Below are 17,063 nucleotides of genomic sequence, written 5' to 3'. Positions count from 1 at the left end.
ATCTGCCAAAGTTAGACATTGTCCTCAAACAAGTTCCTGTTAAACCAAGAGCAGTTGTGCAATCAGGTATGTGCTCACAGACCTCAAACACAACTTCGTAACCACAGGAAAGAAGGTAATGCGTTTTTATTGCACGTAAGGATTTAGGTAAGTTTGTATTTAAAGTTTCAGCTTTTAATTTTTTGTGCTATCAGTTTGAATTTGAATAGATCTTCCTCTCTATCTCATGGAAATATATAGTAACTCTTTGGAAGTACTGAGCAGGTTGATTATTTATTCTTTGGAGGATAATTTTAGGACGTAAAGTAAAGCAGATGGAGCATGTGTCATTTGCCGCTTCTTATTTTTTTGTCTTTGTGTTAGAGTCGTGCACTAGCTGTTGGAAATGCTCCCACCTCGAAATAGTCTTTGTCTTCTCCTACTTCTGTACGTCTGGAAGGGCATACAAATTTGACATTTTGAGTGAGTAATCCAAACCACAAATACTTTTAAGTATATTCCTAGTTTTATAATTACACATAATAATAAAAAAGTGTAAATAATATACGTTAGTGTCAAAGTTATGTAATGACTATGATCATTTAGTTAGTTACACATAATGGCTCTCGGGCTTTGGAGACCTGAAGCTCTGACTGTGCTCTCTTTACATGCAGTCTTGTTTGACTATCTTTGATAAATGTACTGGCTGATTTGGAATAGTTTCTAACTGATGTACTTCATATCAGGCACCTTTTATACACAGAATGAAGTCATTTGTGGGATACAGCAGCGGTTGATTGCTTTCTCAGTGTTTTCAGAACAAATAGCTCACGAGGTTGTGTCTCCTAAAAAGGGAGGCAGATTTAGTCATTAACTAGATTTTAGAATTAAAGGCCTGTTTACTTTTTTGTTTGTTTTATCTCAATCAAGATACAGGAGAAATAGTGTTTTCACTCTGTTTATCCAATATGTATTTAATCATTAGTTATTGTCAGTTATTATTAATGTCTTGCTGCTGTGGCAGATGGCTGCCCCGCCCTGGTTCTGCTAGAGGTTTCTTCCTGCTAGAAGGGAGTTTTTCCTCCCCACTGTCACCAAGTGCTTACTCATAGACGGTCATTTCCTTGTTGTAGTTTCTTGGCAAAATATAAATAAAAGTGTGTTTAATTAATTCAAAGGTTCAGAGAGCAACAAAAGCCAAAAAGCAAAATAGAAAATTCAGGGTTGGAATAGAGTGTCATAAAAATAGTTTTTTGTTTTATTTTGCTTTAATTGATCTTTTACAGGGTGCAAAATGAGCTAACAATATTAATATTGTTCAATATGAAATAAAAATGTATGTATTTACTCTGGCTTTTTAAAAAAAGAATATATTATTATGTTGAATAGACAGAAATCATGAGCCACGGGAAGGTGATGTGAGGCTGTTTGGCTCTAAGAACGTGTCAGAGGGCCGTGTGGAAATCTACCATGATGGGAAATGGGGAACAGTGTGTGACGACAACTGGGACATGGCTGACGCCCAGGTGTTGTGTCGCCAGCTCAACTTCCTTGGAGCCAAATCTATTGTGACTGGGAAGGACTACGGACAAGGTGGCTTTTATTTCCACTGATCCACCACCAGAGGGCAGTGAAATGATTGAAATTGTAGTTTGTGATTTCAGTTTAAACAAAGCAACTCTACATGTATGTGTACGCTCACCAACCACTTTTAGGTACACTTATTTACGCAGATTTCTAAGCAACCAATCACAACTCGGTGTATTTAGGAAATTAGGCATGGTTGGAGTCACTGAAGTTCAAACTGAGCAACAGAATAAGGAAGAAAGGTGATCTCAGTGACTTTGAATGTTGCATGGATGTTGGTGCTAGATGGCCGGTGTGAGTGTTTCACAAACTGCTGATCTATTTGGATTTCACTGCACAAGCACCTGTAGAACAGTCTGAAAAAGAAAAAGTATCCGGTGAGTATCGGATGTCTGGGCAAAAATACCTTGTTGATGCCAGAGGTCAGAGGTAAATGGCCAGTGACACAGAGAGTGTCACTTAGTGTGTGTCACCCTGTTTCACCCTCTCTGCAATTTGCAGGCTCAGATTGCACAAACTGAGTCACCCTGCCTACAGTTTGCATGGGCTTGCCCAAATTGGACAATAGGATATTGAAAAAACTGTTTCCTGGTGTGCTGAGTTTTGATTTCTGCTACACAATGTGGATGGTAATGTTAGAATTTGGTGTAAACAACCCAGAGGTACAACCCAGTTTCAGCAAGGTGTACCTAACAAAAGGGTAGGTGAGTGAATGAGTGCTGTCTAATATGTTATGGCAAGATGATTCAGTTTTTTTGAGTGTTGTGTCCATTTCCATTGTAGCTCCTGGACCAATTTGGCTGGATGATGTAAACTGTAAAGGCACAGAAACACATCTCTTCACCTGTGAATTCAAAGGCTGGGGAGAAACTGACTGCACGCACAAAGAAGATGTTGGAGTAGTTTGTGAAACAGGAAGTAGGTATCAAAACTCTTACAAAAAAACTTTTTGTAGAACCCATAGAAGCACTGATGTGGTATGTGGCATCAATGCTTAATTAATTATTCTTTTTCAGGCATTAATGTGGACATTAATGATTCTACACAATCACTGGACCACAGTATCGGTCTGTCTGACTTTCTCGGCCAAATCTTTGATGATGGAAATGGCTGTGACTTCCTGATCGTAGTGCAGAGTCCTACTGGGAACAAACAGGAGGATGGGACCCCAGAGATAAGTGAGAAAACCATCTGTGCCCACAAAATGATCCTGTCACAAATCCCATTCTTTAATACTTCAGTGGGGATTACTAACATCACAGTCAACCTCAGCTTGCCCTGCCAGCCACATTTCACCTCCTTCATCAGGTATAATGAACGTAATGTTTTGCTGCATTTGCAGTAGATGACTTATTCTTTAAAACATCTAAATGTTTTGCAATCATCTACAAATGTGTACAAATTCTAATATTCGATAATCTGATCTTCATTAGGTACATTTACACCCGTAAGATAGATGTGACCCTCTCCTCTGCACTGTGTCTCCACCAAATGGCTTCTAATTTTGGGTTAAAGCAGCTGATGGAGGACATTGGCCGACTGTTTTCTAAAATCCTCCCAGAAGACTCCACCTTTCACAACCAGGTGTCTTTTTACAAGTATGCAGTGGAGACCAAGGACTTAGTGCTTGAGGAGAACTGTGTCCAGTACATGGCCTGGAACTACCAAAACCTGACCAGGTCTCCAGCTTGGTCCGGCCTCTCAGTGGGGCTTCTTAGGGCTCTTCTCACTCGCTCAGATTTGGTGGCACCAGATGAATATTTTGTGCTGCAGTCTGTAGAGAGATGGATCAGTGAGAAAGGCGACTCCATCGATTTAGAAACGCAGACTGATCTGTTGGGATGCATTCGTTTTCCTATGATTCCTGCTGAGAAGCTGTATGTGATCGAGTCCAGCTCTCCACTCTACAGCACTCATAAGACCGTGTATCGTGATAATATGTTGAAAGCTTTTCAGTTTAACGTGCTCTTCTTCAGTAATCTGACAAAGCAAAAGTTCGGCAAAGAAAATAATGATTACCAGCCCAGGATTTACACTGCTGAGCCCTGGAGCATCGTTTTAGAGGTTTCAATCAGAACATCATCCTCTCAAACCCACTCAAGACCGATTGACAAACGGCAGCGCTACAATAACCGCTATATCTACGGCTATGGCTATGAAACGTCTTCCTACAGTCAAACCAGATCCAAGTCATTCAGCACACCTGTTCACAACAGCCTCATCTTCAAGCAAATATTCTCATGAACAGGCAGGAATGTTCAAACCATGGTGTGAGATGTGAGTCTTTTCCTGTGGCAAAGCTGACACCCCAAAGCTACATCAGCCAAAGTGAAATCCTCTTTCGTAACCGGGTCTTGCTGGTCTGCCAGGGCCAGTATGTTTGTCAAATCCAGGACTTCAAAAGCAATATGGCTTCCGTCTCTGCGAATGCTACTCAGGTCCTTCCTTATCCCTGTGCTGGTGACCAGTTCACCTACCAGATTGTAGTGACACCAGAGTACGTGTGATGCACCGTCAGATTCAGGATCAATGCGTTCATCATTTTGTACTCTCAATAATTGACCAAATCACTCTGTAGCCCATGAAGTAATAAAGAAACAACCAATATTATCCATGTGAGTCATAATTGTTTTGACTACTGACAAGTATTTCTGACAAATATGTGAAAAAATATCTTTTGCCTCATATAACCATCCTAGCATAGTTTATTGACAGATAAAATGCGAGTTCGATACCATTTTTGTGTTTGTCTTATAAATTCAACATTTGTCATAAAAATCACCAGGCCAGGATTTACACTGTTAAGTCTGGGCGCTTATGTGGTGGCCCATCACACAGATGTCATTACAGTCAAATCATCTAATTCAGCACAATAATCCGATTCTTAAGGACAAGACGGCCAACTGATATTGTACGTGAGGCTAGACACTAAGGAAGGAAAAAAGGACTTTTATCAACTGGCTAAGCAAAGACAGAGAAGAGTTGTGCAACAGGTTAGGGTGATCAAGGAGAAGTGAAGAGTGTCCTTTAAAAGTGGAAGGAGTACTTCCACCTTTAAAGGAAAGACAAAGGATTACTAAGGAGGAAGTGAGGGCTGCTATAAAGAGTGGGAAGACAGCTGGTCCAGATGACATTGCCTTGCCTGTCACGTTGCCTTTCCTGGGGTTAGCTTCTGCTTCTGGGGATGGGGGTTGGGCGTGCTCTCTTACCTAAGCTAGGTTAGCCTTCTTCTGCAAGCTTTTCAAGTGCACTTTGAGGTTTGTGGGACTTTCCCCCTTTATAAATATTTTATCTCATTTCACTACAACATTCTTGCTTTAATCTAAAACACAGTCATAGTCAGAGTAATCCCAAATTGGACTCTGGATTTGGACTTTTTACTTCTAATTTTCATTATTTTGTTAGTTTTCTTTAAATATTATAATCTTGCTGGACAGTTTAGCTACTAGCCCACTAAAGGCCTTGACGATTGTCAAAAGAGGCCGGCTAAGTTGCCTCTTGACTGCTACTGAATAAAAAACAAACCAATAAACCAACATGCTCTATTACTTTTTGCTCTATTACACGTTCTCCCTCTCCCTCTCCCCTCTCCCTTATCTTTCCTGGTTGGCTTCTCATGTCTTTGTATAGTCTTGCTTATTCTCTAACCCTAAGAGAGTCTCCCAGACTTGTTCTCTAAAAACCTAAAGAAGAATTATGGATTTGATCAACTGGTCCCTTAACAAAACTGACAACTCCTGGGCTTGGGAGAGCCTGATTGTCCTGCAGAGACGTTTGCTGCCAGATACTCGATGGTCGGTTGCGTCGTGTGTCTGGAAACACTCTCGATGGTGGACTTTGAATGACATCTACCAATTCGGAACCATGATAAGAGAGTTCTGGCTGATTGGAGCTGGCTCAGACCTGGCTTATCGAAGAACAAGAAGCGGCTACAGCTGCTCAAAATCCCACAAGGCTGGCCAACATGATAGACGATGGGCAGGGCTGTGAGTACTCAGACTGTGTTTTTTGGAACACAATATGGATAAGATCTTGGAGAAGCTCATGGCTCTGCAATATGGACAACATCTTGAAGAAGAACAACAGGAATTGAGAGACCTGGTGACCAGTGACGGACATTAGACCAACTGTAAAATTGGAAGCAGTTTGTTCGCACTAACCAAAACAGCTATCATCTTCATCTCATACGACCCCCCTGGTGCCGGCTGGATGCTCAAGGCAAAAGCTGACAGGAATAACAATTCTCTCCTTTAGATAACAAGACTGTGTTGTGACTCTCTTCCCCCTCCTTCAAGGCCACCCGAGTCGACCGAAGATTGTTGACTTTTGCTTAACCGGGTGAAGGGACACTTTCTCTCGGCTGAACACGGAACACACACGCATGTACACTGACACAGACCTACACTCACCCCCCACTCCCTCCAAACGCCTTCGAAGCTTATGTCTTCTTTGTTGTGAGATGCGATGATTCATGTGCTATGTGCTGAGGTGTTTTTTTCTGTTCTCAAACTGATCTCCCTGTTGGAGCTCAGTCTGGGGGGAGATCTTTTTTTCTCCTCGTCTCTCCTCATGTTGTGTATTTTCCATTGTTATACCTCTCTGACCTGTCTACCCCATGTGATGTTTGTGTAATGTATGTACGGTCGGAAGGGTAAGATGGCGCTGGCAAAGGTCGGCAGCCTTAACCCAGTTTCCTTCGGGGTCAATCTTCAGGATCAATAAAGTTTTATTGAATTGAATTGAATTGAATTGGTATGCATTTGCTTTGGCATCTTTTTAAGCTAATGCAATAACATTTATTTCCATCCACAGTTAATTATTTGGTGAGCTCTTCTGTTAATATTGACAGAGTCGTACTGCTCCATAAAGTCTTCTCATCCCAGAGATTCTCAATAGGTTTTGGGTCTGGTCTCTGTGTTAGCCAGTCCATGCGTGGAAATGATATCTTATGCACACTGAACCACTCTCCGATAATCTGAACCTCACATACTAAAGCACCCCAAAGCCACCAACCCGGGTTGTTCTTGTAGACCCCAGACACGATGGGTGCATCATTTCATCTGCTTGTCTTTCTGACAAGTAGGAAGACAAATTTACTGTGGAACAGGGTAAATTTGGATTAGATGTCCTTTTTTCCATAACTCCAGAGCCCTATCTGTACACTGTGTTGCAAACTGAAGCCTTTAAAAAAAAAAAAATCCTCTCTGGCAAGTGATTTTCTTATGGCAGCTGTTTAGTCCTGATCCCCAAAGCCTAGCCTTGAGTTCTGCTGTTTAATTTGATTTGACCAAAACTCATTTCCAAACACGACCATCAAAGACGCAGCCACATTTCTTTCTGGAAGACAAAGTTTCACCACTGTCAGTTTTTGTAGTTTCAGCAGTCTCTTTAGTTGTTCTCTTTATTTAATGCACGCTAATATTTCGACCCTTCTAAAACAGAAAGATGTGTTTTTGCATGGTTGTTTGAGAAATGAGCAGCTACTCAGTCCATCAGTTCCGTTTAAATAACCTCAAACATTTATCACTACAGTAAGTCTCCAATGAAGCACTCTTACCTATTTGCATGGTGGTGATTTTTTTGTATTATTATTATCGTTTTTCTTTTTTTAATCTATGCACCCCGGTTTGTTTACCCGTTTACTCTTGAAAACTGTAAAACACATGACTCTAACAGTTACAGAAGTGTAGTCCCATTTTATTCTTCACTTGAAAATACATGTCAAATCGGAGAATGCAGGGCTGTATTGCGATGGATCACTTTCTTCACAGGTTAACTGGTGAAAATTAAACATTAGTGTTTCCTTTCTTATACAGATGAATGATTTTTCAGATTATAATTATTTCCTCTAACTAACTTTTGGGGCTTTACAATCTCAAAGTCAGTGGTTGTTTCTTTTCCATTACTTGTCTGTTCTTTCTGCTTTTCTGCTGACATAGGGATCTTTATCCAATCACGAGTTCAAGTAAAGTGCAGACATTGTGATCCGACAAGTTTCGACTTACCCACAAAAAGTTATGCAACCAGTGTGGTCTTCTGCTTTAATGAGAAATGAAACTTAGGAAAGGTGCTTGGAAAAGAGGAGTTTAATGTGAAGTGAAGCTCACAGAATCTGGAGGAGCGCACGTTCATTTAGCCCCCTCTTCCCCTCTTTCCTTTGTCACGCGACTTTAAAAGGAGTGAACCTTGGGCAAGACACACTCAGGAGCACATTTGCGGACAGCGCAGCTCGATAACACAAAAAGGGTAATGTGGCTTTATTTTTTGTAAGGTTTTTAGATTTGACTTTGACTTTTTTTTCATGCACAAATTTGGTCGAGACATTTAATTTGAGTAGATTTTGCAGTGCGCTGTACTGAAAACAAAAGCAGCTGACGGAGCAGATTTCTCACATTATTTCTTTCTTGTTAATCACTGTGTCAGTCCTACACCGGAAGTCGAAAATGCTCACGCATCAAAATCTACGCACTCTTTGGATTCTTCTGCTTCTGCACATGTCTGCAAGGGCTTACAAATTTGACATCTTAAGTGAGTAATCACCAGTTTGCATACGAAGCAGTTCAAATAAATCCTATAGCTGCTATGCAGTAGATATGACTATGTGAGTATGATATGTGAGTATGAAAGTGAATTACAAATAGATTTTGAGAGTGACCAATTAACTTGGAATGAAGGGCTAGAATATGTGGTTTCCATCATCATGGTCTTTGCTCACATAACCTATTTTTATATATATTTCAATAGAAACACACCACGAACCACAGGAAGGTGATGTGAGACTGTTTGGCTCTAAGAACGTGTCAGAGGGCCGTGTGGAAATCTACCATGATGGGAAATGGGGAACAGTGTGTGACGACAACTGGGACATGGCTGATGCCCGGGTGTTGTGTCGCCAGCTCAACTTCCCTGGTGCCAAATCTATTGTGACTGGGAAGGACTACGGACAAGGTGGCTTTTATTTCATTTATATAAATGATCCTCCAGCAGAGGGCAGTGCAATGACTGTACAGAAAATAGTTGAGATTAGGCTCAACATAACAACCACTACAAATCACAACTCTGTCATAGCTAGAAATGTAAACAAATTCCCTTCCCTTTAAATTTCCATTGTAGCGCCTGGACCTATTTGGCTGGATGACATCAATTGTAAAGGCACAGAAACACATCTCTTCACCTGTGAATTCAAAGGCTGGGGAGAAACTGACTGCACGCACAAAGAGGATGTTGGAGTAGTTTGTGAAACAGGAAGTAGGTATCAAAACTCTTACAACTCTTTTGTAGAACCCATAGAAGCATTGATGCTGAATATGGCTTGATCACCGCTCATTCCCCCTTTGTTCATTACATTAATTATTCTTTTTCAGGCATTAATGTGGACATCAATGATTCTACTCACTCACTGGACCACAGTATCGGTCTGTCTGACTTTCTCGGCCAAATCTTTGATGATGGAAATGGCTGTGACTTCCTGATCGTAGTGCAGAGTCCTACTGGGAACAAACAGGAGGATGGGACCCCAGAGATAAGTGAGAAAACCATCTGTGCTCACAAAATGATCCTGTCACAAATCCCATTCTTTAATGCTTCAGTGGGGATTACTAACATCACAGTCAACCTCAGCTTGCCCTGCCAGCCACATTTCACCTCCTTCATCAGGTATAATGAACGTAATGTTTTGCTGCATTTGCAGTAGATGACTTATTCTTTAAAACATCTAAATGTTTTGCAATCATCTACAAATGTGTACAAATTCTAATATTCGATAATCTGATCTTCATTAGGTACATTTACACCCGTAAGATAGATGTGACCCTCTCCTCTGCACTGTGTCTCCACCAAATGGCTTCTGATTTTGGGTTAAAGCAGCTGATGGAGGACATTGGCCGACTGTTTTCTAAAATCCTCCCAGAAGACTCCACCTTTCACAACCAGGTGTCTTTTTACAAGTATGCAGTGGAGACCAAGGACTTAGTGCTTGAGGAGAACTGTGTCCAGTACATGGCCTGGAACTACCAAAACCTGACCAGGTCTCCAGCTTGGTCCGGCCTCTCAGTGGGGCTTCTTAGAGCTCTTCTTACTCGCTCAGATTTGGTGGCGCCAGATGAATATTTTGTGCTGCAGTCTGTAGAGAGATGGATCAGTGAGAAAGGCGACTCCATCGATTTGGAAACGCAGGCTGATCTGTTGGGACGCATTCGTTTTCCTATGATTCCTGCTGAGAAGCTGTATGTGATCGAGTCCAGCTCTCCACTCTACAGCACTCATAAGACCGTGTATCGTGATAATATGTTGAAAGCTTTTCAGTTTAACGTGCTCCTCTTCAGTAATCTGACAAAGCAAAAGTTCGGCAAAGAAAATAGGGATTACCAGCCCAGGATTTACACTGCTGAGCCCTGGAGCATCGTTTTAGAGGTTTCATCCTCTGAAACCCAGTCCGGACAGTACAACAACCACTATAACAACTATGGCTATAATCCTTACAGTCAAACCAGATCCAAGTCATTCAGCACACCTGTTCACAACAGCCTCATCTTCAAGGACACTGTAAAGAGGTGGCAAGCAAATATTCTCATGAACAGGCAGGAATGTTCAAACCATGGTGTGAGATGTGAGTCTTTTCCTGTGGCAAGGCTGACACCCCAAAGCTACATCAGCCAAAGTGAAATCCTCTTTCGTAACCGGATCTTGCTGGTCTGCCAGGGCCAGTATGTTTGTCAAATCCAGGACTTCAAAAGCAATATGGCTTCCGTCTCTGCGAATGCTACTCAGGTCCTTCCTTATCCCTGTGCTGGTGACCAGTTCACCTACCAGATTGTAGTGACACCAGAGTACGTGTGATGCACCATCAGGTCCAGGATCTTTGTTTCCTTATTATTTCATGGAGTGAAATCAATTGGCTTCATTATTATCCATGCGAGTCCCAATTGTTTTGATTACTGATATTTCTGACATATATATGAAACATATCTTCTTCACATATAAGAATCATAGCATCATTTATTAAAAAAGGTGAAAAGGGGTTTCTGTGAAAATTGTATGAGTCATCTTCTTTTGAATGATTTGTTCCTGATTAAAAGAAAATCCTGGTGACTTTGTTTCCTTATTATTTAGTGTGTTGCAATAAGATGCTTTCATTACAATCCATGTGAATTTTCTTTTTCTTTTTTATTACTGACAAATATTTTTCTGGCAAATAAACAGTGATTTCCGCATTATTTTTTGTGCATTCGTCTTATTTTGAAAGATTTGTTCCTTACAAGAACAAATAAATCATAATGTGGAATGTAATAGGCAGTTTAGCCTGATATGAAACACAAGACAAGTATAAATGTTACATTAATCACCAAATTGATTCATACATTCATTCCACCAGACATAATGCATTCCGATTTATTAATATTATAAGTTGTTTCTTCCACAGGTTTTAGCCAAATTCTAGCAAATACATTACAGATCCAGACATGAACCCTGCTTAAATGGCATCTGCTGTCAGACAGTTTGTTACAGTCCAGAAGGAGAAGGAAGTATGACACTGATATGAGTAATAAAATGTCTTTATGGCAGATACTGCAGATACTCCAGTTGTTCTTTCCAAAACTAATCAGCAATTTTGTGTCATTTGTCTCACTGAAGCCTCGCCTCCCTGCAAGCTGGTTGTAAATTGTAAAGCTGTAAAGTATATGATGTATACTCTTATATAAGTACATGAGTGATTTATACTAGAAGCTAGTTTGAAAAGGCTCAGGAATGACTTTGTCATCATTTTTTTACAAATATCTGAAGATGTATTTGTTCATACAGATGACATGTGAATGCAGTTCTGCACTCCACAACAGACTTTTGGCACATTTCTCAAAAACTGACAATATTTTTAACTGCTCTTCACAGGGGGTGTGCTTGAGCCAATGTACCTGCACAGATAACGGCAAGTAAGATGATACAAGCACCCTCCGCGTGAAAAAGGTCAAAGGTCACACTTAAAGGTCTTAAAAGTTAAAATGAATAAAAACAACAGATTTTAAGCCTGTCAGATTTATCTCCCGGTAGGACACCGAATACAAAACTGTTTACAGGGCTTTGATTAAAGGTTATTGCAGTCTCACGTCATGAATCATGAAATTTTCCCAGGTGATTGTTTTTACCACCCTCCAGACTGTCTTCAAGTCTTCCTGCATTTCATCTTCACACAACTGAGAGTCATTCATGACAGCAGCGCCTCTACATGCCCGGGCAGGTGGGAAAAACAACTAGAGCTGTACCGAACCAGTCGATCAAACTACGCAATCTGCGTGGGCTTTAGATTTAAAGATTACCAAATACTTAATCTTTAGTCTAGTATAAACTCAGAACAACCGTTTGGTTGATAGAAAATAGATCAATTCACAAGTAGCCCCATCCTAAGGCGATTGTTTAATGTACTCTAATATATATTTACAAGAAGGAAAGGTTTGCCTATTTCATCATAAGGGCAGACTTGCTTTGTGAGTAATATCTGGCAGCTTTTTCATTATTGTGTCACTTAACCCACCAAAAAATTAACCCCGCATGTCATGACATATTCTGTTTGTTTGGTCAGCCCCAGAATTTTGAAATTCCACATGGCTTTTATGAACAATGTTCTTCTTACTATGTAATCTTCATCATCTGAACATCCTCCAGAATTTCCCAATTTCCACCGATGTCAGATGCAACTAAGTGTGTCGTTATGGCAAAAGTGCACAACAACATAACAAACCAAGTTGCAAACATGCCGAGAATTAAGCATCACATTAATACTGAAATGTTCGGCAGCAAAGGGTCTCAGTCTCACAGCATCGCGGAGGGTTTTTGCCCCACTTTTCTTTGCAAATGTGAAGGTTCAGCTGTGTAGAAGATAGATTGCGCATCCAAATGCAGGAGTGAGGAGATCAAAACGGCGTTAATGCTAACAGAAATACAGGAAGTTCAAAATGTCACAGAACGGGAGCAGGGAAGTGGCAAACACAAGGTGACAGAGCTAAAAGAGATGATAGGACAAAGGCACAGAGGTGGCACATGGAGGCACAGAGGTATACAGAGGAGCTCAAGCTGGTTTGAGGTATTTGTGCTAATACGCTGTTTGATTTCACCAAATGTGGCCAAACATCTCCACTTTGTTCCAGAAGTCTCGTGGTTTGTTCAGATGCAACTTTACAAACGCAAGCTGCGTGAAAGAAGACACTTTCTCCTGGCAACCCTCACAACCAACATTTCTTCAGTCTTTTTCTAATTGTTCTGTCACGAACTTTAAAATTTAACCTGCTAACCGAGGCCTGTAGATCCTAAGGTGTAGCTCTCGGGTTTTACACAATTTGTCCGAGGATAGTCTGACCTTAGGGTGAATTTCCTGGAAGATTGCGACATTATATTAACACATAGCTAAATGCCCCAGACCAACAAAGTTCAAAATCTTCTGCTTTTCAAGGAGTGCTCACACTTAGCTGATGCTCAGTTAATCGAGTATATTTTATTAGCAGCACCTGACTGCTACTGACCCTTTTCATTTCTATGGAATAAAGGGTAGCAGTGAAGGTGTTCTTAGCGTTTTAGATGTTTCACGTGACTTTTTAAGAAAAAAAAGAACTATGCTAACAACTACTGGAATACTGAAAACACATTTCTGATTTCCTCTGAGTCTGTTGGATGTAGCTCAGAACGTAGCAGCTCATTTACTAATGAGAAGGTTGGTAGTTTGATACTTGGCTGCTCCAGTCTCTGATGTGTTCCTCACAGTATGAATGTGTTTGAATGTTAGATAGAAAGGTGTAGTCACTATATTCAAACCAGTCCCATGTCCCAATTCCCATGTGTAAGAGGAAACAGCTTTCTAGTGGATTTGGATTTCTGTGGGAATTAGCAGGTTAAACAAATTGCACAACATCTATTCCCCTCTTTAAGTTGCTCATCATTTAAGGAGCTGCCCACAGTACCAAAGTCACGAAATGGTAGTGCTATTGTCTGCAGAGGAAATGACTGTACATTTTGTACAAACTTGATATTTTACAAGTCTGTGCCTGTTAGGTAAAAGTGAAAGTTCCTGTAAACACACTCACCGTAGTTACCCAGAGAGGCACCACTTATTAAAATGCACTGAAGAGACTAAGAAAGCTTTTTGGATATTATCAGCAGACTCACGGTGACTAACATCTCAGTTGCTAACATCTGTGGATGTGGACATTTGACCTCAGAGTGCGTGGAACTTCAAACAGATGTTTTCTTCCACATCGGTGTCCCTGAAGCAGTTTCCTAATGCTGATTCACTGTCTTCCATTGTCACCGGTGAATTGCGAATAGCTGCAATGATGGATGGAAAGTTATTGGAAATACCCCGTGGGTTGTGGCTGGGGGTGCAAAGAGGGGCTGGACAGTTGGAAATCTGCGTGGCGGTCAGGTCATGTGCAATGTGTGCAGATAACAGGCGAGGGGTCTGTTTGGGAGTCAGAGGATGTGGGTCAGTGCCACAGCACCCACCAGTACCCACAATGAAAACCTCTTTTTTATGCCTTACTGGGCACTTCCTTTTGAGAGTATTCCTGGCCTTGCAAGTCTGTAATTTAGGGAATGGAGGTTCAGGCCATTTTTAAGCCCCTTTTGGCATTTGTAGCTGGTAATGTACACAGAGGGGGCTGCTTACATTGCACTTCTTTGACAAATCCGCCCTCTTTCAACGAATTAAAACCAAATGTTGATACAATCATCCAGATCTCGACTGGTGGATAAAACTCTGTTCTAAAGAGAGAGTCGTAGTGCGGGAAATCGCTCAGAATATACCCAGGAGCTCAGGACAAGGGTGTGATATGTGAGCAGAGCCCATCACATCAGTCAGCATATGAGTGTAAAGGAAGCAGACTGTTTGGACAGGAGGCAGCAGGCCTTGCCTTAAAGAAGGCATCTGGTGTTCCCCCAGTGCCCCTGGTAAAGTTGTATTAAACAGAAGCATATTTCTGGCAACTCTGTCTCAGATGTGTCACTTCCTTTTGTATGTTTGTCTTGATTTTTCTCACACCCATCTTCTGTGGTACTGTCCCTCTAAGCTCTATTGTTTCTGGTAAACTGCACTCTGTTTACGAGTCATAACGACTTACCAGAGTTCAAACAGTTTGGGAATTTTTCTTATCTCATTGGTGGTGATCTCACTCCAAAGGTACATGTAAATACAACGGTAAAATAAATGTCTGAATTTAACAAAGGTAATGAGTTACGCAGATGACACCAATTTGGTTGTACCATTTTGCTTTCTTCCTCTCCCGCCTGTGTTTTTTAAAAAATGTTTCTTTAACACAGACATCAAGTAAAAGACCTGTGGAAAAGAAAAACATGCAAAAATTGTTCAGCCATGAAAAACAGTGGAAATATTTGCCGGAGTGGCCAGAGGACTCACAGTCAGTGGCCAAATATGATGTCAGGGAGCGAGGCAGCCACAGCAGATCCAGTCCCCTCTCTGGCATTCTTCTTCATTCATCATCAGCTCTAATCGCTGAATACTGTACATCATGTCCTCGCTGTGATCTCGCCCTCCTGTGCCAGAATCAACACAAGAGGCCGCAACCCTAAAACTCTTAAGATCCTCAGTTTCCAGAAGCAGCGGTAAACTTTCCATTTATTTCTGTACATGAATACGGGATGAGGAACGACTCAGGAATTCGACTATAGCATAATGTTTCTTTCTCGGCAGGCTGGGGGTGGGAGCTGCTGAATTGCTGCCAGACTGAGCTCATTAACTTTAAGGGCATGATGTCACTTCTCTCCACCGTGCCACACCTCCTTCTGTCAGACAGTGTTTTAGGAGTTCCTGAAAGTGACTATAAGATACATAAACACTCTCGCTAAATTCCAACCACAGATAACTGCGCAGCGTGGGCTACGGATTACTCAGCCTGACCCACGTTAGGATTTACTCATAGGCGAATTATCATGTGTGCAAATGTTTAAAGCATCTAAAATCAATATTTTTGTGACAGTGAATCAAATGTTGCCGTGACAAGACCTGGCAACGGGAAAGGAGTTGAGCGATGAACCTGCAGGGGACTGTGGCCTGAATTTCCCGCTACCCACAGCTTAAGTGAGATTTATAGCAATTTTTAGTAAATTGTTTGTCTGTCCAAGCCACAGCTTTGCCAAATGGTTTTGCCCTCACAGGAGTCTCATTGATTTTATAGGATAGTTTTTTAGCATGATAGAAGAATTATTTATGCCAAGACAGAGATTTCCTCCAGGAGTTTGTTAATGCAAAAAACTGGGCTAAAAGACACTAAATATCAGTGTTGCTCCATGATTGCTGAATGTGTTTTTAAAAGGTACGGCAACAAATGGCTTATATAGTTGTTGCTGTACTGGGGATTTCTCTCAGGATGTGATAATTGAACCACTTCATTTAATGAGACTATACAGACTTTTTTAAAACTTCCACAGTATTTGCTCCTTTTGGTCTCCTGTTAGTGGAGAAATGTAGTCACAAGACTATTCTGGTGTGCTGAGCCATTGCCTCATGGTGTCCAGTACAGAGACTATAATGAATATCATGTATTAACAATAGTAATGCATTGTAATACGTCATATTTATTATCATTAAAACAAACAAAGCTCCTGTCCTTATCTAACAATTTAAATGAGCAACACACACACACACACACACACACACACACACACACACACACACACACACACACACACACACACACACGTCCATCTAGAAAGGCTTTTCATTCCAAAGTTGTATTTTAAGTTAGTAGCATAGTTGTAAACGTCAGTAAGATTTAGTCTGACGCTTTCTTACCTCTGGAGTTGAATCCAGATGTTCAGGTTCCAAGCTCTTTGATGCCTTTTGTAGGCATTTATATATAATCCACTGAGAAATTGTTTATTATGATTAGAGAAACAAATGTTACCTCTGTGGCAGGAACCACACAAACTGAAGAACAGATAGTTTTTTTTATGCCAAATTTTAGTTTTTACTGCTCTACCGTATTTCGGGGGGAAATATTGCACTTTTTTATTTACTATTTCTTAAAAACCTTCAGATAAAAAATGATAAAATATAAAATGTTGCTATAATTAAAACAACGCGAGAGTTTACACGCGCGAAACCACACAAGGTATAAGTCAAATAATTAGTTAAATGAAAGAAGGGGCCTTAAAAAAGTACAAAAATTAAACAATTAAAACATTTTAAAATATTTTTAGATACCCATAAGTTTCATGGTAATACCTACATACTCTCACTGCAAGACTTGTACTTTTATGGAGTGGCGTGCAAGAGTGAGGAAACACTTCGCGTAAAACTTATGAAAAAAAAAGGGGAAAAAGTCACAAGTCCCAAAATACGTGTGTCACAGGGTGATGCTGTTTGTTATCACCGTCGTTTCCTAAAAACAATTATCCGCCTCCTCACGCATCAGCCTGAGATTTACGTAGTTTAAGGGGTGCGTGTGTAAAGTCGGCAGCTCCTGACCTCTGTCGCGCTCTTGCGCTCTCTGGCC

The 17,063-nt window shown here is 40.9% G+C and overlaps 1 protein-coding gene and 1 pseudogene across 2 annotated transcripts; both read left to right on the top strand.

The window, feature by feature from the left end:
• The first annotated feature begins 69 nt into the window (after positions 1 to 69).
• LOC309705202 (galectin-3-binding protein A-like) lies at positions 70 to 4,176 on the top strand (annotated as a pseudogene). Its single transcript, XR_014280855.1, has 5 exons — positions 70 to 462; positions 1,369 to 1,572; positions 2,350 to 2,484; positions 2,583 to 2,874; positions 3,000 to 4,176. The product of XR_014280855.1 is annotated as a galectin-3-binding protein A-like (transcript).
• Positions 4,177 to 7,599: 3,423 nt separating this feature from the next.
• Positions 7,600 to 10,781, top strand: LOC309705134 (galectin-3-binding protein A-like). The gene is made up of 6 exons (XM_082530751.1): positions 7,600 to 7,812; positions 7,990 to 8,094; positions 8,311 to 8,514; positions 8,680 to 8,814; positions 8,931 to 9,222; positions 9,348 to 10,781. Exons 2-6 carry the CDS (start codon positions 8,010 to 8,012, stop codon positions 10,402 to 10,404), a joined length of 1,773 nt encoding a protein of 590 aa, XP_082386877.1. The 5' UTR covers positions 7,600 to 7,812; positions 7,990 to 8,009; the 3' UTR covers positions 10,405 to 10,781.
• The last annotated feature ends 6,282 nt before the right edge of the window (positions 10,782 to 17,063 follow it).

The sequence above is a fragment of the Aulonocara stuartgranti genome, assembly GCF_965226115.1.
Source record: "Aulonocara stuartgranti genome assembly, chromosome: 4".
NCBI classification, from domain to species: Eukaryota; Metazoa; Chordata; class Actinopteri; order Cichliformes; family Cichlidae; genus Aulonocara; species Aulonocara stuartgranti.
Note: the sequence above shows the minus strand (reverse complement) of the source record. Positions and strands in the feature narration are given on the sequence as shown.

Excerpts from the sequence above, each read along its gene's own strand:
- LOC309705134 (XM_082530751.1), top strand. The coding sequence starts at position 8,010 with ATGCTCACGCATCAAAATCTACGCACTCTTTGGATTCTTCTGCTTCTG. Across the intron at positions 8,815-8,930 it reads AGTAGTTTGTGAAACAGGAA|GCATTAATGTGGACATCAAT; the intron begins GTAGGTATCAAA and ends ATTCTTTTTCAG. Across the intron at positions 9,223-9,347 it reads CATTTCACCTCCTTCATCAG|GTACATTTACACCCGTAAGA; the intron begins GTATAATGAACG and ends GATCTTCATTAG.